This window comes from Micromys minutus (genome assembly GCF_963924665.1).
Source record: "Micromys minutus genome assembly, chromosome: 29".
Taxonomy (NCBI): Eukaryota; Metazoa; Chordata; class Mammalia; order Rodentia; family Muridae; genus Micromys; species Micromys minutus.
The window spans coordinates 14893166-14921035 of record NC_137964.1 but is presented as its reverse complement, the minus strand read 5'-3'; the positions used below and the strand labels follow the sequence as shown (position 1 = coordinate 14921035).

At 50.5% G+C, this 27870-nt stretch overlaps 2 protein-coding genes across 2 annotated transcripts; one reads left to right on the top strand and one right to left on the bottom strand.

Moving 5' to 3' along the window:
• Positions 1-613: 613 nt before the first annotated feature.
• On the top strand, positions 614-13441 carry RFC2 (replication factor C subunit 2). Its single transcript, XM_080940782.1, has 11 exons — positions 614-742; positions 3582-3651; positions 4372-4413; positions 4807-4913; positions 6165-6266; positions 6413-6513; positions 8232-8389; positions 9000-9065; positions 10004-10084; positions 11641-11754; positions 12615-13441. The coding sequence occupies exons 1-11, from the start codon at positions 645-647 to the stop codon at positions 12723-12725; spliced, it is 1050 nt and encodes a 349-aa protein (XP_080796908.1). The 5' UTR covers positions 614-644; the 3' UTR covers positions 12726-13441.
• A 2124-nt stretch (positions 13442-15565) lies between these two features.
• Positions 15566-22781, bottom strand: LAT2 (linker for activation of T cells family member 2; the record flags this gene model as incomplete). Its single annotated transcript, XM_080940572.1, has 12 exons — positions 15566-15689; positions 16465-16565; positions 17007-17078; positions 17327-17386; positions 18177-18232; positions 19524-19554; positions 19634-19669; positions 19918-19949; positions 20126-20186; positions 20344-20387; positions 22005-22044; positions 22682-22781. The coding sequence occupies 11 exons, from the start codon at positions 22779-22781 to the stop codon at positions 16483-16485; spliced, it is 615 nt and encodes a 204-aa protein (XP_080796698.1). The 3' UTR covers positions 15566-15689; positions 16465-16482.
• Between the last annotated feature and the right edge of the window lie 5089 nt (positions 22782-27870).

Sequence of the window (27870 nt, the reverse complement as noted above, 5' to 3'; positions counted from 1 at the left end):
TCCCAGCATACAAGAGGCAGAGGCAGGCAGATCTCTGAGTTCAAGGCCAGCCTGGTCTACAGAGTGAGTTCCAGGATAGGCAGGGCAAACCAGAGAAACGCTGTCTCAAAAAAAAAAAAAAAAATTAGTTACATGTATCTATGTGTTGGTATGTGCACACGAGTGCAAGTGCTCTCAAAGTCCAGAAGAGGGTGTTGGATCCCCAGGAGCTAGAGTTACAAAGGTTTGTAAGCTGTCTGCTATGGGTGCTGCAAACCAAACTCAGGTTGGGCTCTAAACCAAGGGAGCCTCTCTCCAGACCTGGTCTACAAAGTGAGTTCCAGGCATCCAAGGGCTACATAGAGAAACTGTGTCAAAACAAAACAAAACCCTAAGAAAGTAAGAAAACAAGACGAAATTAAATTAAATAAGATATAATAAAATGTCTCTTTCCCTGCCTCTCAAAGGCGGGCTCCTGTGGCCACTGCGACCTCTAGAGGCCACGGGGTGGCTATGCTTTGCTCTCTGCGCAGGCGCAGGAAAAGACCGCCCCCACACACGCGCACTTCCGCTTTCCTCTCAGCGTTGCCCGGAAACCGGGGTCCAGACTTCCGTAGAAACGTCATGGGGCGGAGCTTCGGGTGGCGGGAAGAGCGGGCACCGGAATGGAGGTTCAGGAGAGTGGCAGTGGTCCGGCCGAGAGTGGGACGCAGGAGCCCTCGCCTGTCCCCAGCAAGACCGCCGGCCACTACGAGTTGCCGTGGTGAGCCTGCAGCCATAGTAACGCTCGCGTAGAGGGATGGCGAGTGAGGGCGGGCTCAGGAGCTCCAGGAACCCGAATTCAGAAACACCCCAGAAGGTTCAGGGCCCTGGGAACGCAGATTTTCCCTTTTCTTTTTCTTCTTGAAAACTAGGCTTCTGTTTTTCTTTCTTTCCTTTTTAAAAAGTTTTTTTTTGAGACGGTGTCTTATGTAATCCAGGCTGGACTCGAACTCACTGTATAGCAAAGGATGACTTTGAACGTTGATCCTGGGGTGACAGGCATGCGTTATTTCCGTAAAGCAGTGCTGGGGATGAAACACAGCAAGCAAGCACTTTATTTATGGAAAATTGAGGGATGTGTGTCTCGAAGTTCACCTGCTTACGTGATGCGTTGACGTGCAGTGCAATGCTAATGGCCTCATATTTTTTTATTTGTTTAAAATCTCACTAAAAAATTATCAGCTTCAGCCAGGTGGTGACACACACCTTTGATCCCAGTACTTGAAAATCAGAGTCAGGCGAATCTCTTTATTTCGAGGCCAGCCAGGGCTACACATAGAAACTCTGTTTAACAGAACAAAACGTGTGTGTGTGTGTGTGTGTGTGTGTGTGTGTGTGAGCTTCACTTTTGTTAGGGTAGGGTCTCACTACCCTAATCTAGCTTTGAACTTTCTATATATAACCAAGAATAACAAATTCTGATCCTACGGTTTCTTCCACCTGTACACAGGGTCTACAGGTATATGTCACTATTTCTAGCTTTTTTTTTGGGGGGGTGGAAATTGATGTCAGACCACAGGCTGTCATGGAGCTACCCTTAGCACTAGTTTTTCTTTATCAAAAGTAAGGTTTCTGACACCAAACCACAGAGTGATTCGTCAGTTCACTGAATTATTCAGAGGTTTGCAACTTTCCTATTGCTCTGACGCTTTCAGACAGTGCCTTTTGTTGGGGGTACCCCCCAACCATATAATTTTTGTTGCTACTTCATAACTGATTCTGTTGCTGTTATATTTTATAATATCAATATCTGAGTTTACTGGTGGCCTTAGGCAACCCCTGTGAAAGGGGTCATTCAACAACCCAAGGGGGTCGCGACCCACAGTCGAGAACACTGACCTTAAGTAATACGAGAAAAAGTAGTGTGCAAACTGGAAATGTCCCTCAATGGCAGAACACTTGCTTTGCATGCTCAACCTAGGGTTTCATCCCCATCACTACTCAAAAAGAAAGAAAGAAAGAAAGAAAGAAAGAAAGAAAGAAAGAAAGAAAGAGCACCACGTATGTAATTTAACATTGTCTGGTACCCATAGAAATAAGTACAAAGAAAATGGATATCACATACCTGTTAGGTCATCATTAGCTACATAGTGAGCTTGAGGCCAGTGATTAGAGTGCTTGAAAACCTGAACTTAATCCCTGGATTCTACATTTTGGAAGGAGAGAACTGACTCCCAAAGTTGTTCTCTGGTCTCCACAAATAATAAACATGTATGGATATATATTTAAAACATAAAGCATTTAGGAGGCTGGAGATGGTGGGTTTCTGGGTTCAAGGCCAGCCTGGTCTATATCAGGAGTTCCAGTCTGGCAAGGACTAGGTACTGAAGCCCTGTCTCCAAAAATGGTGAGAGGGAAAGGAAAGAAAGCAGAATATAAAAAAGAGCAAAGGAAACTGATGGTCAGATCACGGTAAATCTACAACATCAGAACCCAGAGCTGGAAAACATCCTTTTGGCTTTTAACATTGACTATTTATTTAAAAAGCAGAACTTAGTGGTCAGGAAGTCGAGATAGACGGATCATGAGTTTCAGGCCATCAGGAGATGTGGTCCAGTCGATAGGGTGCTTGCTGTTAAATGGAAACCCACATTTCCATTCCCAGCCACTCTCGGACCGGGCGTAGTGATACATGCCTATAGTCCTAGAACTGGAGAGCTAGAGGCTGATTAATTGGAGTTGAAGGTCATCCTTTGCTTTGCTACATAGTGAGTTTCAGACTAGCCTGGGCTACAGGATACCCTCCCTGTCTATGAATAAATAGACACAGGTGTTTTAACTTATTTTATTTCTGTGGGTGTATTCAGTGCCCAAAGGTGAGGAGAGGGAATCAGATCCCCTGAAACTGGAGTTAATAGTTGTGAGCTTCCATGTGAGTGCTGGGAATCTCACCTAGGTCCTCTGCAAGAGTGGCCAGTGCTCTCTAGCCTAAAGGGAGCGGTTTTTAATGAAGTATCTCCAAGTCATTTCAAAACTGTTTTAAGAACTGCTCACCCAGGCTTCCCAGTCATAGTCCCAAACCACCAGCAGCTGCTAGAAAGGGATGAGAGTAGGCCACCTGGAGCAATAGCACACCGTGGGCCAGCACTGGCCACCTGTCCCCACAGACACCCTGCAGCTAGTCCCATTGTTTGGTATAATAGATGGGTGCACCTAGCTCCATCACTGCCCACCTGCTAGCCGCCGCAAATGGTTGTCTAGCGTGCGTCAGGGCTGGCAAGACAGAAACCACAGCTTATCCTGGTTCCCTCTGCTGTGTGGAGTGGACAGGTGAGGAGCCAGGTCATACCAAGTTCTTCTGTTATCTTTTCTCATTTAAAGTCTAGGGGCTCTTGCACCTGTCAGGTCAGAGGACAACCTCTAGGAGTCTTCTACCGTGTGGGCCCCAGGGACCAAACGCAGGCAGTCAGGTCAGGCCTATCAGCAAGCACTGTTATCCACTGACCCGTCTTGCTGGCTCCTTTCTTTTTTGGGGGTTTGTTTTTGTTTGTTTGCTTAAGGTTCCCTTTCTTCTGGGTACCGTGGGATAACCATGTCAGTCTTTGCTTTGTCCTCAACAGGGTTGAAAAATACAGACCAGTGAAGCTCAATGAAGTAGTGGGAAATGAAGACACTGTGAGCAGACTGGAGGTGAGGGAACCTGGAGCCCCTTCGGATATCACACCATGGATCTAGTAAGCTAGTGGGGGTGGGAGGAAGGTTGCTGAGATGGTTCATCGTGGAGATGACATATACCTGATGAACAGAACTTAAACAAAGAAGAGTTGACTGGCTCTGGCTCACAGTCTGAGGGTACACAGTCCATCATGGTGGGAAGGCGTGGCAACAGGAGTGTGAGGCATTGGTCACATAGCACCCACAGTCAGGAAGCAGAGAGAGATGGATGCCGATACTCACCTCCTTTTCTGGCTGGCTCTCTCCTTTTCACTGGGTACCACCACATTTAGGGTGGGTCTTCTTACCTCAGCAGAACTCAGCTTGTTAGCCTTTTCAAGTGCCTTTATTTGCTAAGCCATCTTGTAGGCCCCTATTTTTGTTTGTTTATTTGTTTGGGGGAGGGTTGCTTTTTTTTTCTTTTTTTTTTTTTTTGGAGACAGGATTTTACTAGGTAGTCCTGGCTGACCCAGAACTTCCTGTGCAGACCAGACTGGCTGGCTTCTAACTCACAAAGCTCTGCCAGCCTCTGCTTCCCAAGTGCTGAGATTAGGGATGTGTGCCGCCACACCCCAGCTGTTAGTTTTCGAGACAGGATTTTGGTTTGTAGTCCCCGATCCTCACGCCCCACCTCCCGGGTGCTGACACTAGAGGCAGGCACCACTACGCCTAACCTAATGAACCTCTTTTACACAGGTCTTTGCAAGAGAAGGCAATGTGCCCAATATCATCATTGCTGTGAGTACTCAGAACTGGCCCTGTGGGCATCTTATGTCCCACATCCATTCCCTGCCTGGGGAGGCCACAGGTCCCTGGCTGGGTTGTTAGGGAATCAGGGGAGCAAGTGCCAACGGTGGGGTGTTGCAGGAGCAGCAGGACCTACATGGTCCTCCTTTCTTAATTAATTTCTATGTGGCTGGCTATTTTGCCTGCATCTGTTTGTGTACCATGTGCATGCCTAGTGCCCTGAGCGATGGGGTGCTGGTGGTAGTCGTGGTGGATCCCCTGGAACTGAAGTTATAGTTAGTCTTAGGCACTGGGGGTGGAACCCAGGTCCTCTGCACAAGCAGCCAGTGAGTGACTGCTCTTAATTGCTGAGCTTTCTCACCAGTCTTGAGCTCTCACCCATAGGGCCCCCCAGGAACTGGCAAGACCACCAGCATCCTCTGCTTGGCGAGAGCGCTGCTGGGCCCAGCCCTGAAGGATGCAGTTCTGGAGCTCAATGCGTCAAATGACAGGTACCGTGGGGGCACTCGCACCACCAGCTCCATCCAAGGAGTACCTGCAGGGTCCCTTGTTTTGATGAAAGTGTCTAAAGATTACTCTCTTTAAAATGTGTTTTTATTGCTGCTTATTTATTGGCGGAGAGGCGTGTGCATGTAGATCTCAGAGAACAACTTGCTGGGAGTTGGTTCCCTCTCACTGTGAGACCTGATGATTACACTCAGGTTGTGGAGGTCAGCAGCAAGTGCCTTTACACTGATGTGTGTGTGCACGGTCAGAGCACAGTCATGTGGAATCAGTTTCCTTCTACCTTTACAGAGGTTCTGGGGATTGAACTCAGGTTATCAATCTCAAGTGGTCTGCTGGCAGGTGCATTTACCCACAGTACCATCTCACCAGCCCCGAAACCACTTTTAAGTGTTTGCTTCAGTCCTGTTGATATGTTTGTGTTATTTTGCAACAGCTTTCTGACCTTGCAAAACTGAAATTGCCTTCAAGCGCTCCCCCTTTCCCTTCCGCAGCCCTGGCAGCCACAGCCCACCTCCTTGTCTGTGTATTTGACTGCTAACTCATGTTCCCAAGTTAAAGTAAGGTCCTGTAGCCACTCAAGGCCACCAAGAGAATTTATGAGCCCCTTGTGAGTTAGGAGTGATGTGTGGGAAATCCCAGCACTGGAGAGGCTAAGGCAGGTAGATTCTGAGTTTAAGTCTTCCCAGACAGGCACCGTATGAAGATCCTTTCTCAAAAAACAAAATACAGAGCTGAGGAGATTGCTTAGCAGTTAAGAACATGCTGCTATGCTGGGCGATGGTGGTCCATGCCTTGGATTCCAGCACTCTGGAGGCAGAGGCAGGCAGGTCTCTAAGTTCAAAGTCAGCCTGGTCTATGGAGTGAGTTCCAGCCAGGGCTACACAAGGAAACTTTGTCTCAGAAAGGAAGAAAGAACATGATGCTCTTGCAGAGATGCAGAATTTTCTTTTTACACCCACTCACCTTGCACCGGCTCACAACTGTTTGGAGCTCCAGCTCCAGGCACCCCCTGCACATGCTGAGCGTCTACAAAGACATTAAAAAGTAAATTGGCTCAGTGGATAAATACTGCAAACCTGAGAGCCCATGTGGTTCAGCCCATAGAACTTAGAGTGGAAGGTGAGAGCTGGATCTTGAAAGTTGTCTCTGACCCCTCTCAGTCCCCCCACAGGTGCCCCTTCCTCGTGATAACAAAAAGTTCCTCAGTTTCTGACACGTACACTCTTCTGTTTCAGGGGCATTGATGTGGTGAGGAATAAAATCAAAATGTTCGCCCAGCAGAAAGTCACCCTTCCCAAGGGCCGACACAAGATCATCATTCTGGATGAAGCAGACAGGTATGCGCTGGAGATGGGTTTCCTCAAGTAGATCAGGCTGGCCTCAGACTTTTCAGTCCTCCATTCCAGAAGAGCATCATCTGAGGGATGATGGGGCCATCGTGCCCCCAGACCTGGCACTAACCTCCCTCTTACGCTTGCCTCAGCATGACGGACGGTGCCCAGCAGGCCCTCAGGAGAACCATGGAAATCTACTCCAAGACGACTCGCTTCGCTCTGGCTTGTAATGCTTCAGACAAAATCATAGGTGAGTGGGCAGCCGGGCAGCTGCGTCCAGTGAGGCTCCCTTTATAGTATTCACTGTTCTCATATGGTTTTGATTGTGTCTGTCTGAACGTCTGTGCCCTGGAATTAGGGTTCCATGCAATTGTAAGCCACTTGATACTGGTGCCCTTTACTCTGTGTGTGTGTGTGTGTGTGTGTGTGTGTGCGTGTGTGTGTGTGTGTGTGTGTGTTGCTGCTACAGTGTGTGTGGAGGCTAGGACAACTTTAAGGATTCTGTTCTCTCCTACCAGGAACTGAACTTGGGTTGTCAGGCTTGGCAGGTGCCCTGACCTGTCAGGCCATCATGCTGGCCCTGTTTTTATCTTTTATGGTACTGCAGATACAACCCAGGGGTTTTAGGCATGCACCCTACTAACTGTGTCCTAAGTACTTTTTATTTTGAGACCCGGTCTTCCTAAATTGTCCAGGCTGGTGTTGAACTCACCCTATAGCCCAGGAATGCCTTGAACCTATAGTCCTCCTGCCTCAGCATCCTGAGTAGTTGGGGTGACAGACCTGTGCCACACAGCTTATCCTGAACATGCTCTAGTTGTTTTGTGTGCTGCAGTCCTTGGCATTGACTCTGCACTGGGCTTTGTTGCTGCCTGGCATAGCTAGGCCTCCACCTCACCAAAGTGTCTTCCTGGGGTGCCTTTGTCCTGCACCCCAGCTGCTGCCCATGCACCGGCCTGTCTCGGGCAGTATCATCTCCTTGACATATGCTGCATGCACAGCACAGCCCGAGTCACCCCGGGCCACCTCGTTGTGTTATCTCCGTCTCATTCCTGTGCTGCTGCCCAGCACTGGAGGCTTTTCTGTCCCACTTCCCGCTCCACACCCACACACGCGCGTTACCACATGCCTTTTCCTGCCCACCCACGGCTGTGCCCGCTCACAGCTGCCTCGATGGGTGGAAAGCTTACTATTAACAGGAGTCATCCCTCTGTCCCATCTGCCCCCCTCCTTTTATTTAAGAATTACATTTACATGTGTGTGCACATGCTCATGAGTGTTAGAGCATGTGCCTGCCTGTAGATGTCAGAGGCTAATAGATATCAGTTATCATCTATGTGGGTCTCACACTTGAACTCAGGTTGTCAGTCTTGGCAAGCATCTGTTTCCACCAAGCCATCTTGTTAGCTCTCCACTCCCACTCCCCCCCCACCCTTTTTTTTTTTTTTTTGGTTATGGCGTTTGAGTCTCAAGCAGCACGTGTTGACCTTGAACTGACCTTGTACCCGAGACTGACCTTGAACTCATGATTCTTCTGTCTCTACCTCCCTATGCAATCTAAGTGTTGGGATTACAAGATGGCACCTTCTTGCCTTGTTCCCTTGTGGAGCTTTAACGAGCTTGTTGGAGTACCATTCCCTCCTTGCCTGACCAAACTGATCTTCCCTGAAGGGCCCACCACTGAGTCCAGATGTGTGTGTGCGTGTGCCTGTGTGTGTCTGTGCTGAGTCCTACTTTCCCTCCAGCAGCAGGACTGGTCTGCTTCTTTGAAGCAGTTAAAGGCAGGCATGTATTGGGTATGGGACCATACATCAGCGCTCACACCTGGAAAAAGACCCTGCACGGAGCAGGACTCGGAAAGCTGGAAATCCAGCCTCTTCTTGTCTGATAGTCTGACGCTTGGCCCAGCTGTGTGCTGATCGGCAGCCAGCCTTGCCTGGGAGCCCTCACTCTGCTGTCTCTGTCCAGAGCCCATCCAGTCCCGCTGTGCTGTGCTCCGATACACCAAGCTCACTGACGCTCAGGTCCTCACCAGGCTCATGAACGTCATCGAGAAGGAAAAAGTACCCTACACAGATGACGGCCTGGAAGCCATTATTTTCACAGCCCAGGGAGACATGCGCCAGGTTGGTGGGTGACTGTTGCTATCTGTCTTAGTTAGGATGTCTATTGCTGCAGTGAAACCCCATGACCAAAAAGCAAGCTGGGAGGGAAAGAGTTTATTCAGCTTACATTTTCACATTGCTGCTTATCACCAAAGGAAGTCAGGACAGGAACTGAAGCAGGGCAGGAACCTGGAGGCAGGAGCTGATGCAGAGGCCATGGAGGAACTTTACTTTACTAGCTTGCTCCCTTCAAATTGCTCAACCTGCTTTCTTATAGCTCCCAGGACCTCCACTCGGGATGGCACCACCCATAATGGGCTGTGCCCCGTAACAATCACTAATTAAGAAATTGCCCTATAGCTGGATCTTGTGGAGGCATTTTCCATATTGAAATTCCCTCCTTTCAGATAATTCTAGTTTGTGTCTTAAGTTGGCATGAGAGTAGCCAGCACATTGCTCTTACAAGCTGAAGTTTGGGAATGAGTGTTGTGCCTAGTCTGGCTAAAATGAAGACTGAGGACCCAGTACCCTGCAGGGGGTGAGCTGCTAAAGGGTAGGTGTTGGGTCTCTGAGAGGTAGGGCAGGGAAAGACATCATAGTTGCCCCTGATGTATCTCTTGTCTCCTTTTAGGCACTGAACAACTTGCAGTCCACCTTCTCAGGATTTGGCTATATCAACAGCGAGAATGTATTCAAGGTACCAAGGCTGGGAGAGGGCTAGCCTGCAGCAGAATGGACCTGCACAGCCATTGGGTAGATGTAGAACTGGGCGTGGTAGTCCACACCTGTGATGCCAGCATCACCTACAGAGTAAGACCTGTCTCAGAAAGAAAGAAAGAGGAAGGAAGGAAGGCAGGGCTTGACTTAGTAAAGTGCTTTCCTGGCTCCACACCCAGCACCTCATAAACTAGGCATCCCAGTCCTATAAATACGAGCAATCAGAAGGCTAAGGCAGAGGACTGTGAGACACTGTCTCGTACCCAAAGAAAGGTGACAGGGACTTGCAGCTGGGTAAGAAGGACTCCTGTCAGAGTTGGGTCCTTGCCTCATTTGTTTCTCTCCCACAGCTTTGTCCCTTGTACCCAGGAGACCAGTGGTTACCTGATCCCTTACCTCCCTGCAGAGATGTTCTTACCCTTACCTGTGCTGTGGGCTGACCGCTGGTGGCTTGTCTAAAGTCACTTGTCCTCCCTGAGCCATCTCTCCGACCTTTTTTCTTTTCTCTCTGAGCCAGAGTCTGTAGCCCAGACTTGGTCCTCAGGCTGGCCTCGAACTTCTGACCCGACTGCCTCCACCTCTCTCGTGTCACCGTCTCCAGCTCATTCACTTGTTCTAGAGACTGGCCTTGAATTTGAGGTCCCCCTGAGTTTTGAGGTTACAGGCATGTACCACCATGCCCAACACCATGCCTTTAATGCCATCCAAGCAGAGAGTCTTTCTGGGTTGATTTAGTTTTGTCTACTTTGTGGCTCATTTATTTTGATATCAGGGATTTAACTGCGTTAGGAGCTGTCATTTGGGGGGATGTTCTTGGTAGTGAGAAGGGTGTTCCCAAATCCCATTCCAGTTGCTGGAGACTTGGTGAAACCTAGTCTGGGGGCCTCAGGATGTTGTATCTTCCGATTATTCGCTCAGGTCTGTGATGAGCCTCACCCCCTGCTGGTGAAGGAGATGATCCAGCACTGCGTGGACGCCAACATCGACGAGGCCTATAAGGTGGGCCTCCTCTTTCTTCCCCTCGTCTCCATGGTTTCTTGTATCTCTAAAGCCAGGTGGAGGAGCCCAGGGTGGCTCCGGGACCGTCACTCCCCTTAACACTTAAAATCACTCTGAGCCTTGGGTAGACTTTCCCCAGACAGAAGCAGCTCAACAGAGGCTGGCTTTGTCAGGACTCAGCTGGAAAAGTGCAGCCCAGCATGGCAGGAAGGCATGAAGAGCTCAGGGTGGTAGGAGCATTTGGCTTTACTGTTTTTAATATGCATGAGTATTTGCTTTCATGTAGTCTCACCACGTGTGTGTCTGGTGCCCTTGGAGCCCAGAAGAGAGCATCCGGTCCCCAAGACTGGAATTAGAATTGTGAGCTGTCGTGTGGGTGCTAGGAATTAAACTGGGGTCCCAAAAGAGTGGCCAATGCTCTGAACCACTGAGCCAGCTCTCCAGCCCCCATGAGCTGTCTTGATGGATCAGGAAGCCTGTACTTGCTGCCTAGCTCCACCTCCTAAATGTACAACCTCTCAGAACAGCGCCACCAGCAGGGCACTGAGTGATATTTCACACTCAGGCCATGAAACTGATTCATAGAGGCTGATTCCTTGCCCCAAGCCACACTGCAAGCAGTAGACCTGTAAATCAGCATCATGACCTACTGGAGTTACATCCTCCACAAGAGGACTCTCAGCCTGAGACACAGAAAGAGCAGCTGACACCTCCAGCGGTGTCACATTGTCCAGGGTAGGGGAACATGTCACATCCTGCTTGTCTTCCTGAGAATCATGTTGAGGGCTAGCCAGGATCCTAGCAGTTATCCATTATCTGGAAGGGGAGGGGTCAGGAAGGGTATAGGGTGGCTGAGGGGCCTGGTTCTCTGAGTAGATACCAGTGAGTATGGATGACTTCAAATATCTAGGTGTTAAGGAGGTGATTAGAGACCCTTTAACTGATCCCAGGTGTCCCACTCCCAGTCAACTAGGGAGACTGACCAGGGTCAGGCAGGGTCGGGCTAAATGAGAAACTGGAGTACCGGGCAGGGAGACTGAGGTTAAGCCAGAGACTGGTTACTGAAAGAGGAACTCAGCTAACCCTAGCACTATTAGGATCCATTCCAAGGTGCTCAGTGAATTGTCTCTAGACATAGTCCCAGGCTAGGGAAGGTGACAGGGAGGGAGGAAGGTAAGGGACTAATGAAATCTGTCCTGCTTAGGTTGTCTGGTTCCACCATGCAGCCTGAGAGCCAGCTGATGAGGGACTCCACCTGGCAGGCTCTGGATAGAGACACAATCTAGGCAAGATGTCAGACCATCTTGCCTGTAGTCAGTGTAGCCTGCTGGGAAAATGAGTTAAATTACCTGCTGGGATCAGAGGGCTGGGTGATCCAAGGCATCCATGGGACCCACTGACACACCTCTGTAAGGTTCAGGTGATCCTCAAAGCCTCAGGAGTCACCTGCATCAAACTGTTGCCCATAGGGTGTTAGGCTAAGAGCACCGTAGATCCAACTGTCTGCCTGTCTGTGAAGCTCACAGTGTTGAGAGCCTGATGGGTCTTCTGTCTAGATTCTTGCTCACCTGTGGCACCTGGGCTACTCACCAGAAGATGTCATCGGCAATATTTTCCGAGTGTGTAAAACCTTCCCGATGGCTGAATACTTGAAACTGGAGTTCATCAAGGTTAGTGAGAGCTCAGGAATACCTTGTGTTCACCTTTTGAATCCGGTGGCTTCTTACTTTGTGGTGGTGGTGTTTTTAATAGTTGGGGTCTCACAGTATGGCCTAAGCTGGGCTTAAGGGCACGCGCCACCACACTGCCTTGCGCTGGCTTCCTCACTGCACAGTACCTTCCAGATCTGCTGTGCCTGTACCCTGGCCCTTATTCTGTGTGGCTGCCACTGTCACTTGTTCTCTGGGAAGGGCGTTGGGGTCTCGGTGGCTAAGGCCACTGTGCATGGGCATTCATGGGACACCACACCGCCCAGCCAAGGTCTTGTTCTACTCTAGTGGGTTCCCAGGCAAGACCACCAAGTTCGGCAAGTATACGCTGAACTTTGAGAATTGAACTGGGGCTGGTGTAGTTGGGAGAGTGCATGCCTCAAATGCGCAGAGCCTGGGGTTGATCCTCAGCGCTGCAGGACATGGGTGCTGTAGGCCTGGTGCGCACCTTTAGCCCTCCACAGTAAGGACTTGCTTCACAACAGCAACAGCAAAAACAACTGGGTCCTTTTGCCCAGGTAAGCACCCTGGAGGTGGAGGCAGGAGAACAGAAGCTCAAGGCTATCCTAAACTACGTAGGGGGTTTGAAACTAGCCTGGGCTTTGTGACCCTAGCAGACTAGGCCTGTAGCTCAGTGCTGGAAGCTCCAGGTTTGTTCCTCAAACTTGAGACTCCCTTTTACAACGAGAGTGCAGCCAGATCCGGCCTGTTACCATGCTGCATTTTGAGGTCCTCCAATCTGTTGTTTGTTTTTTAACCAACCACTAGTTAGCTGGGAAGAAAGAACTCCTGCTTACCCACCTGCTGCTCTTGTCTTTCAGGAGATTGGATACACTCACATGAAAGTGACGGAAGGAGTGAACTCCCTGCTGCAGATGGCTGGGCTCCTGGCTAGGCTGTGTCAGAAGACCATGGCTCCAGTGGCCAGTTGACTTGAGACGTCCTCTGATGGAACTAGGAGAGTCCTTGTCACTGAGACACTGATGTTCTGGCTTTCCAGGTGTGCCTCAGCCTTTGCTAGAACATGCTTACTTTGTGTTTTTCTTTGTGAAAATGGGGCCTCTTGAAACCCAGGCTGACCTTGAACTCCTGGTTCTCTCATTTCTGCCTGCCAAGTACTGGGGTTACAGGTGTGTGTCGTGTTTGCTTTATTCCGTACTATGTGTGAAACCCAGAGCTTGTGCGTGTCAGATGGGCAGTCTGCCGGCTGGGCTGCAGAGAGACGGAGCTCTGGAAGATCTGCACATGGCTGCCGACACACCCCTGTATTCAGCCTCAGGCCTGGATTCCGGGGGTGGTGGGAAAGCTCTGACCTCCTGTCTTGTAGCTGATAAAGCCTTTCATGTTTGTCTTGCAATGCTTAATTGCTTGAGGCCTCGAGGGAAACCAGCGTCTTGCCTGTTGTACCCCAACAGTAGAAAATGTACCCCAGGGCCAGCGGGACTGCAGCACATACCTGGCCTCTTGAGTTCCACCCAGACCCACAAGAGGATGGAAGAGAAGTGATCCAGAAAGACATTCTCTGGGAAGCCAGTGTAGTATAGCACGCCTTTCATCCCAGCACTCAGAAGGTGGGGCAGGTGATCTCTGTAAGTTCAAGACCAGCCAGTGCTACATATTGAGAGACCTGTCTCAAACAAAAATGTCTTCTGGGTCCTGGACACATGCACTGGCTGTGTGTAAAATTATTAAAAATTTTTAAAATTAAAGAAATTACACCAGGCACAGGACATACCATAATTTTTTACAATGATTTATTTACTTAATGTGTATGAGTGATTTTTGTTTTTAAAGATTGATTTGTTTGTATTTTGTGTGTGGGTGTTTTGCCTGCATGAATGTCTGCTCACTGCACACATGCAGTGCCTAAGGCCAGAAGAAGGCATTGGGTCCCTTGGAGTGGGAGGCATGGATGGGTATGAGCCTCCCTGTAGGTGCGAGGAATTGAACCTCGGTCCTCTACAAGAGCAGGCAGAGCTGCTTAGCCATCTCCCCAGTTCTGAGCACCCATAATGCCAAGCTCTCGGAGGCTAAGTTCAAAGCTAGCTCCTGCTACGGGGAGTCCAGGCCAGCCTGGGAAACGTGAGACCGGCTCATCTGTCAGCGTCTAACAATTGGGTTCTAGGTGTTCCTTCTAATTAATAACAGAACATTCATTTCTTCCCATAATGCATTTGTTGTGTCTAGGGAAAGGGGCTGGACATGAAGTGCATGAACCTCAGGGTCAGTTCTACTAAGAATCTTAAGCTAGGCAGTAGTGGTGTATGCCTTTAATCCTAGCACTCAAGAGGCAGAGACAGAGACTGGCAGCGCTCTGAGTTCAAAGCTAGCCTGGTCTACAGAGTTCCAGGACAGCCAGAGCTATACAGAGTGAGGCAAAAAAGTTCAGGGCCGTCAGTTCAGTGCAGTCACCTGAGTTACAGTGAGACTAAATAAGACGGGTACTGGCAAGGTGGCTCGGGGGTGTAGGCATTTGTCTTCCAAGCCTGAGTTTCATCCCTGGGGGCCTCATGAGGGCAGGAGAACCATCTCCACAGAACTGTCCTCTGACCATGCCCACATATGTGCACACACTCACAAAGGGGGGGGGGGTGGCTTGGCGGGTGAAGTGCTAAGCAACCTCCACCTGAGTCTGGAATCCCCAAAATCCAAGTAACAAGCCAGGCACAGGGACAGATAAAGATGCCTGTGCTCCTAGCGGGTCCCTGGAGTCCGCTGGGCCAGCAGATCTATCCAGTCAGCTAGCTCACGAGCTCAGTGGCAGACATTTGTTCAGAAAGCTGGAGAGATGAGCTGGCTCAGCACTTGAATGAGGAGCCTAGCTGGGTTTTAGCACTCCCGTGGGACAGCAGACAAGGGTCTGAAGTTTCAAGTGTCCCGGTGCCTCCAAAACTGCAGGCACCCACATGTGGAATATACTCATAGTTTTTAAAGTGAAGGCCAGGTGTGGTGGTGCCTTTCATCACTGTATCCAGGAGGCAGAAGCAGACATCTCAGTAGGGCCAGCCTGGTTTATACGGCAAGTTCTAGGCCAGTCAGAGGCACAGCGGTGTGACTGTCATAAGAAAGTAATGGAGAACAACAGAGCTGTTCAACCCTATGAACACACACAGAAAAGGTGTTTAAACAAAGGCATGTGTGCAGTGCCTGTCTTACACTCGGGGTTTACTGATGTTTGGTGAGGGGGCAGTTTTATTTCCCTGCCAGCCACAAGGTCCACCACAGGAATGGATGGCCAGAACAAATCAAAGCACACTTAGAAACAAGGCAATCTCAGATTACCCCACACCCCATTCATCTGCTAAGGTAGTACATGTAATAATGCTCTGAAACAGGGAGTTCCCTGACATTGACAAGATTAAATACAGCAACTTAAGTTAACTACAGAAAAAGTCATGGTAATAGTCCCAGAAATCAACATTCATAAGTAATCCGAGGTCCAAACAAGGAAAGAAAAAAAAAAAAAAACTACAAGGTCAGGTGTGGTATGACATGATCCCAACAACACAAGGGCCTAGGCTGGAGGATTGCAAGTTTGAGAACAGCCTGAGCAACTTGGTGAGACTCTGCAGCCAAAACAGGAAAAAAAAAAAAAAAAAAAACCACAAATGCCAGTGTTGTGCCACATTTTAGATGTGGGACTGGGGACACATCTTGCCTCAGGCTTCCAATCAGCACAGTCAATATCCTCTGGGCACTTGCTTTGCCCCCAAGAAGTCCAGGGCATCATGTGAGGGTTGCAGCTCAGCTCTGCTGATTCCCAGGCCTCCCAGGCGATCAGCCATTCTGGTGCCCCTCCCAAGAGCAGCCACAGCCAGGGTGTGAAACTTCAGCATCCCCGGAGAACAGGCTTTATTCAGCAGTCAGTAAACACTTCAGTGTGCGATCCTCCGGCCCTTCAACAGAGAAGAGAGTTTGAGGACTGGAGAGATGACTTCAGATGTGCCACACAAGGATGAGGACCGGAGTTCAATCTGCGGAGCCCACCTAAAAAGACAGGCGTGGTGGTGTACGCCTATAATCTCAGCCCTCCATAGGTAGGGTAGAAGCAGAAGGATTGCTGTGAGTTCAGGGCCAGCGTGATCTACATATCAAGTCCCAGGCCCAGCTAAGGCTAAGTAGAACCAATCTCAACAAGACAAGGAAAGCTTGCCAGGTGTGGCAGCACACACCCACAATCCCAGCATTCCATTGGGGAAGGCAAGGGAACCGAAGGGGATAAGACCCAGATCCATTTCCTGAGGGGGCAGTTCCTGAGGCTGAGACTGCTTCCGGGCACTTAGGAGGTGGAGTCACCGGTGCCTGGCTCCTTTTTTTACATTTAAAGGTTTTTATTATGTTTTTCAATGCTGAAGATAGAACTCAGGACTTCATGTATGCCTACTACCATTACTGATGAGCCATCTGCTATTGGTGGATTGTAAGATCAGTGCTGTCCTACTGAGACATCCCTCCTAGATGCCTCCAGCACCCTGGACCACACGGATGCCTACGTCTTCTGAGTCACCTAGTCCCACAGAAAGTGGACCAGACAGACTTCAGTAAGCACCTCTTTTCTGGTTCTAATGGTTGATGAACACCCATGGGGCTAGCCCTCACTCCATCCTCCCTTGAGCACAGGGCTTTTCCTTGGCTTGGGCCCCTCCCTTGCTCTGAGCAGCTAGTGGGTACCTTCCTTCTGGTTCTCTCCTAGATTTTCTCTGCTGTGGCCACATCCCCATTCACGTAATCTGGTTCCTCGTCTTGGCTTCCTGATAGGGACATTTGTGCACCTGTGGATCACGACAGGCAGTGGTTGGGGCTGTTCACAGGTGTACATCAATCCTGTTCCCCAGCCAGGGTTACTCAGGAACCCAGACCCCACAGATGACATAGGACAGGTGTCATACTGTATAGGACACATGGTGTCTGCCCATTGCTGTTTTGTTTAGGTTTGTTTGTTTGTTTGTTTGTTTTCAGAAATCCTCCTGCTCCAAGACTGGGTAACCAGGTTCTGGAGATCAACCTGCTGGCAAGGGGAGTTCTGGTAGAGAGCAAGGTCTTGGTAGCACTGGGTACAATGACGGTTCCACTGTGGCGTGAGCCAGACCAGATGGAGGCAAACCCACCAGAGCCCATCAACCCTCTTGGGTCAGCCAGTTGGCTGTTTCAGTCAACACCCCCCACCCCTTGACCCCAGCACTCCTAGTGGCCTCTGCCCATGGGACACATACCCATAGTCCTCTTGGACTGTCGCCACTGAAGGATGGATACTGAGTTCTGATAATCCTCGGATTCCTCGACACCTGAGGGAGGTTTAGGAACATTCTGAGTAAGTCCAAAGAGCCAGTGCTCTTACTCTGAGGATGAGACCAGTCAAGGAGGATAAACCCCTGGATCGCTCCTTCCCCTGTGAGGGGGTCTCCTGTCAGGACCTTGGGTGAACTTGAGCCAAAGGCACCAGAGACTTAGAATCTTGGGGACCTTACGTCTTATTCATTAGGGTGGGCCTAGTTAGGAGTGCCAGCCCCTGCCCTACCTTTCTTGGCTTTACCTGACTCCGGGGTGCTGGGCTTGCAGATGAGTACATTCTCATAGGAGATGGAATCATCGTCTGTCAACAGAAAGGAGCTGGCAGGAGACCTGCAGGTGGACCTTGTCTGCAAGCCCCAGATGTCCCTTTCTCCCGCTGCTTCCCCTGTGGGGCTTCAGTATTCTCTTAGACCAGTGTTTTAAAAAAGCATTTTGTTTACATGTCCATCAGCACACTGCACACAAAGAGATGGTACTGGATCCCATTATAGACAGCTGTGGGGCTGGAGAGATGGCTCAGTGGTTAAGAGCACTGGCTGCTCTTCCAGAGGCCCTGAGTTCAATTCCCAGCAACTACGTGGTGGCTCACAACCATCTGTAATGGAATCTAATGCCCTCTTCTGGTGTGTCTGACGACAGCAACACTGTACTCATATACATAAAATAAATAAATCTTAAAAAAAAAAATAGAGGAGGGAAAAGTGGATACCTCGGTATGTGACCACAGCCCACGCCAGAGCCAGTGACCCAGACGGAAGACCCTGCTCCTCCCTCCACTTTGCTCTCCTCCGTAAACCAGAAGTGCCCAAGACCAAAGGCTCCAGCATCCTCCAAGGTTGCCCTTATCTGTCAGCAGGTGCCCATCTCCTCAGATGCTCCCACCCACAGCTCCGCCTCTGTTTCCTGTCCTGCCTTTTGCTCCCTCCACTCTGTCCCCATCCTGTTCGTGCTGCTTGCTGACCAGCTTCCTTCCGCCCCCACCCACCTCAGCCTGTAGCGGACTCCCTCCCTCTCTCAGCAGCTCTGCAGACCCATCTAGACCAAGGGGCTGCCTCCTCTTCCACGTCCTCCCACCCCATCCTCTACCCTACCTTCTGGGGGCTTCTGGAAACATCCCCAGTTGTAGTAGTCCGTGGGAATGGGATCTCTGGAAAAAACAAAACAAAACAAAATGGAGTGCAGGTTTCTGGGCAGGTCTGTTGGGAGGGGACTCCCAGGAGAAACCATGGGGAGGTCTCTCCTCCAATCCACTAGAGATGCTTCCCAGAGCTCCTTACTACTCTGGGACTAAAGAACCGGGCTGTCAGCCTGGCTAGGACACTTTCAACAGGTCCCCACCGGGGCCAAAGTTTTCCTTGTTGTGACATGAGGAGACATGGCTAGGGGCCATTTCTTTTGGGGGGTAGTTTGAATCAGATCTTTCTGCCTCAGCCTTCCAATGCTGGGATGGCTGGGAGGGCAGACCCGGTATCACTACATACAACCCCCCCTCCCTCTTTCTCTTCCTGTATGTATGTATGTACCTATCATCTATATATCTCTCCTTCCTTTTCTCTTTATAAATTTACATTTTCTTGGGGGCTGAAGAGCTGGCTCACCAGTTAAGAGCACAGACTGTTCTTCCAGAGGTCCTGAGTTCAATTCCCAGCAACCACATGGTGGCTCACGACCATCTGTAATGGGATCTGAGGCCCTCCTCTGGTGTGTCTGAAGACAGTGAGTGACAGTGTACTCACATACATAAAATAAATAGATCTTGTAAATTTTTTACATTTTCTTATATACCGTGTGCATGTATGTGCATGGTCACACATGCACAAGGGTAACCCAGCACACATGTCAGAAGACAACTCTTGGGAGTCGGTACTTTCCATCAACCATGTGGGTCCCCAGAGATGTCAGGCTTCAAGGGATGAGCTAGCTCACTGCCTACCACCACCCTACCTTATAGAAACAGCATCTCTGTATCTCAAGCCAACCTCAAACTCACTATTCAGATCAGGATGACCTTGAACTCCCAACCTCCTCCCCGTATGCTGGGATTACTGGCATGCACCGCCACACCAGGTTTATGCAGGGATGGCAGTGAACCCCAGGACTTCAGGCATGCTAGACAGGCATTCTGTACCCCAGCCCCACCCCTTTTCTGGAAGGAAGGATATGTAGCTCACACTGGCTGTGATCCCCCCGCCTCAGCCTCCTGAGTGCTGAAGTGACAGCAGGTGCCATCATGTCTGCTTCGTGACCTGCCCTTCACCGAATGGGCAGGACGGATGCCCATCCTCTACCATGTACTCAGTTTTTAATCAGAGCCACACAAGGCCAGGGCTGCCAAATTGAAAAGGCTGCCCGAGGTGGTCCTCACTGCTTGTTTCATGAAGAAGTTTGGGAGAGAGACTCAGAAATGGGGATGGGCAGGCTCAGTCAGGGCCACTCACACATAGGCAGCATCAGGCTCCTGTCTGCTTCCTGGAAGAGGCCAGAGAGAAGACTTAAGACAAGCTAAGCTCCAGGCTGCGACCCATCCCCTCCCCACAGAGCTACCCACCTTTGTAGAAGTTCTGGTACCTAGGAGACTCAGGACCTGGAAGAAAGGCTAAGCTAGGCTAGGCTGTCCTCCCTCCAGGTCCTGCCCCAACCTGACCCACCCTCTGCAGCTCAAGCAAGGGCCTAGGGGCTTTGGACAATCACACCTTGGTATACGTTCTGCCTTATCTCTCAAAGCCAATTCCAGCAATCCCGGCCTCAGCTCCTCCTGGAAGACCTCCCCTAGCCAGTATTGTCCCCCTGTCCCAGCCTCACTCAGGCTCATTCCTGCCTTGTGTCACTTACCCTCAAGGTGGGAGAACAGCAGCTTGTTCTTCCTGCAAGGATGGGGCAGGGGATCTGAGATGGTGCCCTGAGGAGGGGAAAGCCCCTCTGACTCTCAACAGGCCAGCCCTGAGACTCTGAAGCTTAGAGACAGAGTGAGGTCTAGCCTTGGCTCTGCCAGATGGGGTTCTCCAGGTCTGGGCCCACGTACTACAGAATGTATTCCTACCTTTCAAATGACTTGTCTGAGGCTGTGTCCATCCGGGGTCCCGGCCACACTTGCCTGGCCACTTAGGAGGAAAGCAGGGACAGAGTATTGGCTAGGCACTCACCCAACTGAGCCTTCACCGGGCATATCAGGGTAGCCTCAGGACAAGGGACACAGAAGGGACCTTGAGATAGGAGGTCCCAGCCTCAAACCAAACCCAGGATGCTTCAAGAACTTACGGGAATACGTCTGAGACACAGCTGAGCTCTGTTCATTTTCTTGCCTGCGAATACACAGGGGTGTGCTGAGCCTGGCTGACATTCCTCAGGCAAGGACACAGAGAGAGGACAGAGGGCCAGATAGGGACAAGGAACTCAGAGAAGATGGAGGAGCTGAGCCAAGCCTGGGAGTATGCCTGTCTGCACATCCCTGGGTTCCCAGTTCTCCAGGCAAGAGAATCAGTGTGCTGAGGCCAGCCTGGGCTACAAAGTAAATTCTATGCTAGCCAGTGCTGAGGGGTAAGACCCTGTCTCAAAAACAACAAAAAAAAAAAAAAAAAAATTAAAAAAATAAATAAGCAAGCTTTAGCCATGGCTCATGGTGGTCAGAGATGGAAGATTTTGTTTTCAGATCTCACTGTGGTTTTTCAGTTGCAAAAGGAAATGAGGAAGGGTGTGTGTGGGGTGACAGGGCCTATTGGGGTGTGCGTGTGAGGGCTGTGCTGAGAATGTGGAAAGTGTACATGCATTTAGTAGAGAGGGCTAGAGAATGGTCAGCTAGTTTCCTCTCTCTCTCTCTCTCTCTCTCTCTCTCTCTCTCTCTCTCTCTCTCTCCCCTCCCCCTCCCCCTCCCCTGCCATATGGTCTAACTTTGTAGGCCTGACTGAGACTTACTATGTACACCAGGCTAGCTTGAACACAGAAATTTACCTGCTTCTGCCTCCTAAGGGCTGAGATTAAAGGACTATGCCACCATGCCTGCCCCTTGCCTTTCTTTTTCTGTTGGGCATTAAACTCACGACCCTGAAAATCCTCGGCAAGCACTTTATACGACGCCGAGGAACTCCCTCAGCCCATTCACTGGGGGATTCTAGGTGCATGCCATATGACTGAGTCACAGCCCCCTTCCCACCTTAAAATTATCTTTAATGAGTATGGGTATTTTGCCCATGTTTATGTCTGTTCACCACATGTATGTATACCTAGGGAGGTCGGAAGAGGGCATTAGATCTCCTGGAAGCTGAATTAAGACAGTCGTGAGCCATTATGTGGGTGGGTGCTGGGGCTCAAACTCAGATTCTTTGGAAGAGTAACCACTGTGCCATCTCTCCAGACCTGCTTTTTAATTTAAAGACATTTTTTATTTGTATTTATTATTTACATGTGTGTGGTGGTGTAGTAGGCACATGGAGACCAGAAGAAAATTTCTGGCAGTCTGATTACTCCTGGGTCCCAGGGGGGATCAGACTCAGGTCATCAGGCTTTGGTGTCAGTGACTCTGACCGAGTACTAGCAGCTCGTTGCTACTTTGTAAATTTTGAGACAAGGTCTCTCTGAGTGGCCATGCTGGCCTTGAACTCCCTCTGTGGCCCAGGCAGGTTCTGGTATATCTGCGGGGATAGAAGGTGCCGGACCTCTCCTAAGTGTTTGTTTTTAGGTTCTGCTTTTGAGATGCTTGGAGCGCAGGTGTCTGTCCCCACCATGGCTGCCCAGTGAGGCCACATTGCCTCAGATCGCTCCTGGATGCTTTCTTCCCCTCCACTGAGGCTAGGCATCCATTTAGAGTCTGCCATGGAGAAGGCATGTGTGAGAGCAGGGACTGGGCTCCTAAGGGGCCCCCCGGTTCCTGAGGGGTTCCCCCACCCCAGGATGCCCAAATACACCAAGCTGGGGCAACTTACTGGTTCTGCTGCTCGTAGATTTTCTCATTTCTCTTCCCCCCTGAAAGAACAGAAATGGCACAGCTAGTGTCCCTGAACTCAGGGGGTGCAGTGGGGGGGTCTGAAGTCTGGGGATCCCGCTTTTGTAACTCCACCAGGTCCTTGGCAGGTCCCTTCCAACTGTCTGTCGTTGAGAGGGTTCTTGTCAGCTGGGTGTGGTGAAACAGACCTGTGATCCCAGTGCTCAGGAAGCTGAGGCCAGAGGGCAGGAACATTTGAGGCTAGCCTGGGCTACAGTGTGAGACAGTCTGAAAGAGGAAGAGTTACAAGGAAGAAAGAAAAGGAAGGAGGGAGGGAGAAAAAGGAAGAAGGGAGTGGAGGGAGAGAGGGCTGGAGCAGGAGGTAGGAAGGAAAGAAAGGAACTTAATCCCTTTTTGTGAGATGAAGATAACTTGAAAAAGAGGGTGCCGCAGGTAGCCCAGCTTCCCTTCTCTCGTCCACAGCAGGTTCCTGGCCTGAGTGACCCCCATGATCCAGCAGAACCAGTGTCCACCCATACCTACTATACTTGGGGCCATCTAGGGACCCCCAGCTTGTCCTGTGCTCATCCTCCTGACCCTCCCATCACAGCCAGTGGTAGCAGAGGCCTCTGGGACATACTTGCACCTCCCTTCACACCCTGCCTGCGTGACACTTACCTGGGTGGGAGCAATGGACACACAGCCAGGCTGTGGTCCCAAACAGCAGCAGCAGCAATAGTCCCGACAATGGCCACAGCAGCTCCAGCTCAGCACTCATGTTGGCCTGGGGAGGGGGCTATAAAACTGCATTGGAGATGTGTAAGCCAGTGGCTGGTGCTGTCTACCCAGTGTAACCAGTTTCTGATCTCTCTAGTCCACGGCTCCAGCAATGTCAGTGGCCTTCCCTACTCCTGAATTGAGCCAATCATGTCTCCCATGTGACACTAACCAGCACACTAACTACCAGAACAGTGAACTAGAAGGTTCTGAGAACACTAGACAGCACCGGGAAATTGTGTAAAATCCTAAGCATCCGTTCCCAATCCATCTGGCTCTGAGAGACAGGCTCCTTAGTTCACAGGTGGAGAGACTGAGGCCGAGAAGCACCCACAGCTGCTTTGTGGAAAGGGAGGGCTCACCACTCAGTCCTGGGCCTTGCATAAGGGCTTACACCTGTGGTCCCAGCAACTCTAGAGGCTGAAGCAGGGGGATTGCCACCATTTTCAGGCCAGCCTGAAACAACATAGTGGGTTTCAGGCTCGCTTGGGCTACAGACTGAGATCCTGTGTCAAAAAAACTGGAGAAAGGGCTCAGCAGTTAAGAGTGCTTGGTGTTCTTCTAGAGGACTCCTATTAGGCAGCTCACAGCTCATGACCATGTGCACGCGTGCACACACACACACACACACACACACTACTCCTACTTATCCTGTTGCTGTATGCCAATGACCTCCTTTTAGGTAGTGTTCCTCTCTGCCCCCAGGCAGATCTCAGTATTTCCTTTTCTCCGGCACCCAAAAACCCAGTAGTGGGTGCAGCAGTGATCTCTGAGTTCAAGGCCAGGCTGGTCCATAGAGTGGTGAGTTTTAGGATAGCCAGGGCTACACAGAGAAACCCTGTCACAACGAAAATATAACAACAACAACAACGACAACAAAAACCCGCCAAGATTCTGCCTGTGGTGAGAGCTGGAAGATGCCAGTCAGCGAGGATCCCTCTCAGAGGACAGAACTCTGAGCCAGTATATATGTCAGGGACAGGTCCCCAGCGGTAGGACAGGTCTCAAGGACCTTCAGAGACAAAGAGGTGAGTCTGTGGAGAGGGGTGTCTGGTGTGAGCAGGATGCAAATCCTCAGTCAGCCCAGGACCACGTCCAATGCAGCAGTTGCCCCAGCCTTGGTGAAGCCCCGCAGTCTGGTGAATGACTGAAGGTACGGAGTGCTCTAACAGGCTTACGGTGCTCTCTAATGGGCTTAGGAAACCTACTATCGCAACTGCGTATGAGAAGACTTAGCTCCTTAGCATGGGCAGGGAAATAGTTGAGAAAACCAGTCCTGTGTAAAGCCGGCCACTCTGTCTGCACATGGTCCCACCTCAAACTAGAGAAGTTGTGGCTCGGTGGTAGAGCACCTGCCTAGAATCTCCCAGGGAGGGGCTGGGGGCGTGGCTCAGTGGTAGAGCCCCTGCCTAGAATCCCCCAGTGAGGGGCTGGGGGCGTGGCTCAGTGGTAGAACCCCTGCCTAGAATCCCCCATTGAGAGCCCGGGGTGTGGCCTTTGCTTAGGACATTGACTCTATCAAAGAAACTCATAAATTGACACATTCCTGGAATGCTAGCACAGTGGTTCTCAATCTGTGGGTCGTGACCCCTCCTGGGGTCAGCTTTCCTGCATTTTGGATATCTATTACAATTCACAAGAGTAAAAAAAAAATTACGGTTATGAAGTAGCGATGGAAATAATGTTATGGCTGGAGGTCACCACAGCATGAGGAGCTGCATTAAAGGATTACAGCATTAGGAAGGTTGAGAAGCTCTGTTCTAGGACTTCAAGAAACAAAGCCAGAAGAACTGGGAGACCAAGGCTAGTTCTGGGTACAAAACACAACCCTATCTATATCTATATACATATATACCTATGAGAGAAGAATGTATATATATATATATATATATATATATATATATATATATATATATATATATATATATGCAGAGAGGAGGAGTAGATGTGATAAAGGATGGAGAATCAGTTCATGCTGTCTTGATCCCAAGCACTCATAATCCTAGCACTCATGAGGCAGATCAGGAGTTTGAGACACTGTCTCCATGGAGGGAATAAGATCAGGGCATAACATATGTAGAAACTACACACAAGTCAGCACTTGCCCACCTCAGCAGCTTATGACACTACGAGCAAGCTTGGCATTCAAGGCCGTCAGAGCTGGCTTGCAGACTTCTACTTCCTCTCCACTGGCACCTTTGAACAGAGGACCATCATCCAAGAGGCCTGGGCTACCAGAGAGTCCACTTGCTACTAGACCTGTTGTCTGGGGATAATCAGGACTGCAGAAGCCTTCAGGCCCAGGACAGAGGCGGTCAGGGCATCTACCTGGTCATGCTGGGGAGCCTGTCACGGAAATGATGACTGTAGTGTAGAGTTAGCCATGTGGGCTGCTTCCATGACTCTTATCATAGTCACGGTTCTTAGTCATGTGGCACAGGGAGACACTGTCAGTGGCCTGCAGCAAAGACTGAGGGGACATATTATCCTGCCTGGTGACATCTAGAGGCACATGTGTGGGTCTGAGAGGCCTGGGGGTATAAGGGACATTTTCTTAGAATCTCCCAGTGATGGACTAGGGGTGTGGCTTAGTGGTAGAGCCTAGAATCTGTCAGAACTTGGCTGCAGGCATGACTCATCAGTAGAGTACCTGCCTGCCTCTATCAGTAAGGGATATATATACTCATGTTTAACTAACAAGGGCAAGGCATTGGGTTCCATTCCCAGCCTGGGGGGAGGGAAGCTGGGGTAGGGGGTGCTGGAGAGATGGCTCAAGAGATCAAGAGCACAGGATGCTCTCCTAGAGGACCTGAGTCTGATTCTCAGCACCCACACGGCAGCTCACGGCTGTCTGTAACTCCAGTTCCAGGGGATCCAACCCTGTTCCAGTCTTTGTGTGCACCAGGCGTGAATGTGTATGTGCAAGCAAAGCACTAATACGAATTGTGGTTCGGAGACAGAGAGTCACCGTGTAGCCCTGGTGGATCTGGAACTCACGGTATAGACCAGGCTGGCCTGGAATTCAGAGTCTGGCTTGCATCTGCCTCGAAGGTGGTGGGAGGGATTGTAGGGCTGCGCCATCATGTTCCGAGAGAGAGAGAGAGAGAGAGAGAGAGAGAGAGAGAGAGAGAGAGAGAGAGAGAGAGAGAGAGAGAGAGCGCGCACAGCACACGCTTCCTCAATGGTAAGATACCCATGCCTCTGTGGGTAACCCCTCACTCACATCCTGGAAGCAAAGCTAATGAAACTCATTAAGCCACTACCCTGCCCCACCCCCATGGAGAAAAGAAATCCCAAGGGGATTAGTTGGGAAGAGGGCAGGGACCAGTGGGAATTACAAGAGAGGTGATTTGGGGATGAGTATGACCAAGATGCATGTCGTATGAAAATGTCATAAGCCTATTAGTATGCATAATTAATGTGTACTAATAAAAAAGACTGAATGGGGGCTGGTGAGATAGCTTGTGGGTAAAAGGTGCTTGCCTCCAAGTCTGATGATCTGAGTTCGATCCCCAGGACCCACATGGTGGTGAGAAGTAACTCTTACAAGTTATTTTCTGACTTACACTGTCACACACACACACACACACACACACGCCTATCCACACATACGGTAAATAAAAATGTATTAAAATACTGAGAAAAAAAGAGCTGGTATGAGTGCATGGGGTGCTTAACAGGGTCTGGAGCTCGCTTCACAGTTGGGGATCTCTCTGAGCCCCAGGGAGCAAATGGAGGTTTGGAGAGGCACACAGAGTGCCACAAAGAAACACTGGAAAAAGTAGAAATCCAGTGCAGGCCCAGTGAATTCCCTCCATCCCGTCTGATGTTCTCTACCCTGAGGCAGGCTGAGGGTGAGGGGAACAGAGGCTGGGGTTGCAGGAGGGGCAGCTCAGCAGCCTTGGAAGGCCCCAAGGGGCTAGGTAGGTCTAGCTGTGGGTGTGTGGGGGACTGCCACAGCTCTGTGGCTCTGTGGGCCAAAATAGCTCAAAGGGAAGTGGGCAGTTTTCATATGAACAAGGCTTGCCTCTGAGCTGCTAACCTTAATGATCCTCAGTGATCACTATAATGGCTCATCCTTCAGGGAAGAGAGGCCGCGAGGGTCTGCACACGACCCGCCTCACACCTGGGATGGCTTTATTCATGGGGTCCTCTGAGGCCTGTGGTCTGAGCTAGATATAACATTTTTGTGGTTTGTTCCTTTGAGGCAAGGGCTCCCAATGGAATACAGCCTGGCCTCAAACTCACGCCTTGATTACAGGAGTATATCATCCCCAGCCTGACCTAATAATTTGGGGCTTCCAATGAGGTGGAGACACTGAAAAAACCTACTGGAGGCCAGCGGGTCAGGAAGATTGTTCATGTGTATATGTGAGTATGCCTATGGGCAGAGGTCTGGCAGGCCCCGTCCCTGGCCAACCCAGGCCACCTGTTCAGAGCCAGAACCAAGGAGCCCACCAGCATTACAAGGGTTATTAGGGTTATTCTCAGAGGTACAAGCTGGCTCAGGCCTGGATGGATTTCTGGGGATAGCAACTTCCCCCTTTCTGGGTAGGGCTGGGCCGCTCTCCAAAGTATCCCGGGTCCATCCGCAGGTTGTGGCATTAGCCAATTCTCCATGGATGGGAAAACCTCAGATCTCCGGCTTTTGGCTACCCCCACTCCCCCAGTCATTGGTAGTGACAGAACCACCCTAGGGGTTTTCTGGGGGTCTCTGAGGGGTTTTGGAAGACAATGATAGATAAGTAGGTGCCTGGAGCTCCTGAGGCAGACTGTCCTTGAGGGCCACAGGGCCAGGCCAGGAGGCCTTCAGTCTACTGCTAAGGGTCTCGTGGGCAGAGCACCCCTGGAAAAAGACTTACCTGAGAGGGAGGGCTCCTCACCATGGCCACTTCATCCTGTGCCTGCACACCTGCCCAGGCTGATGCCAACACCAACTCTGGCGAGCAGCGGGCAAGGCTGTTGGCTTCCTGTCACAACTGAATCACCCCTCTACATCCGCCTCGGCCAGACTACTAGAGTGGTTAATGACAAAGGGGGTGGGGCAAAGACAGAAAAAGAGAGAGAGAAAGCCAAGAGCGGGGCATGGT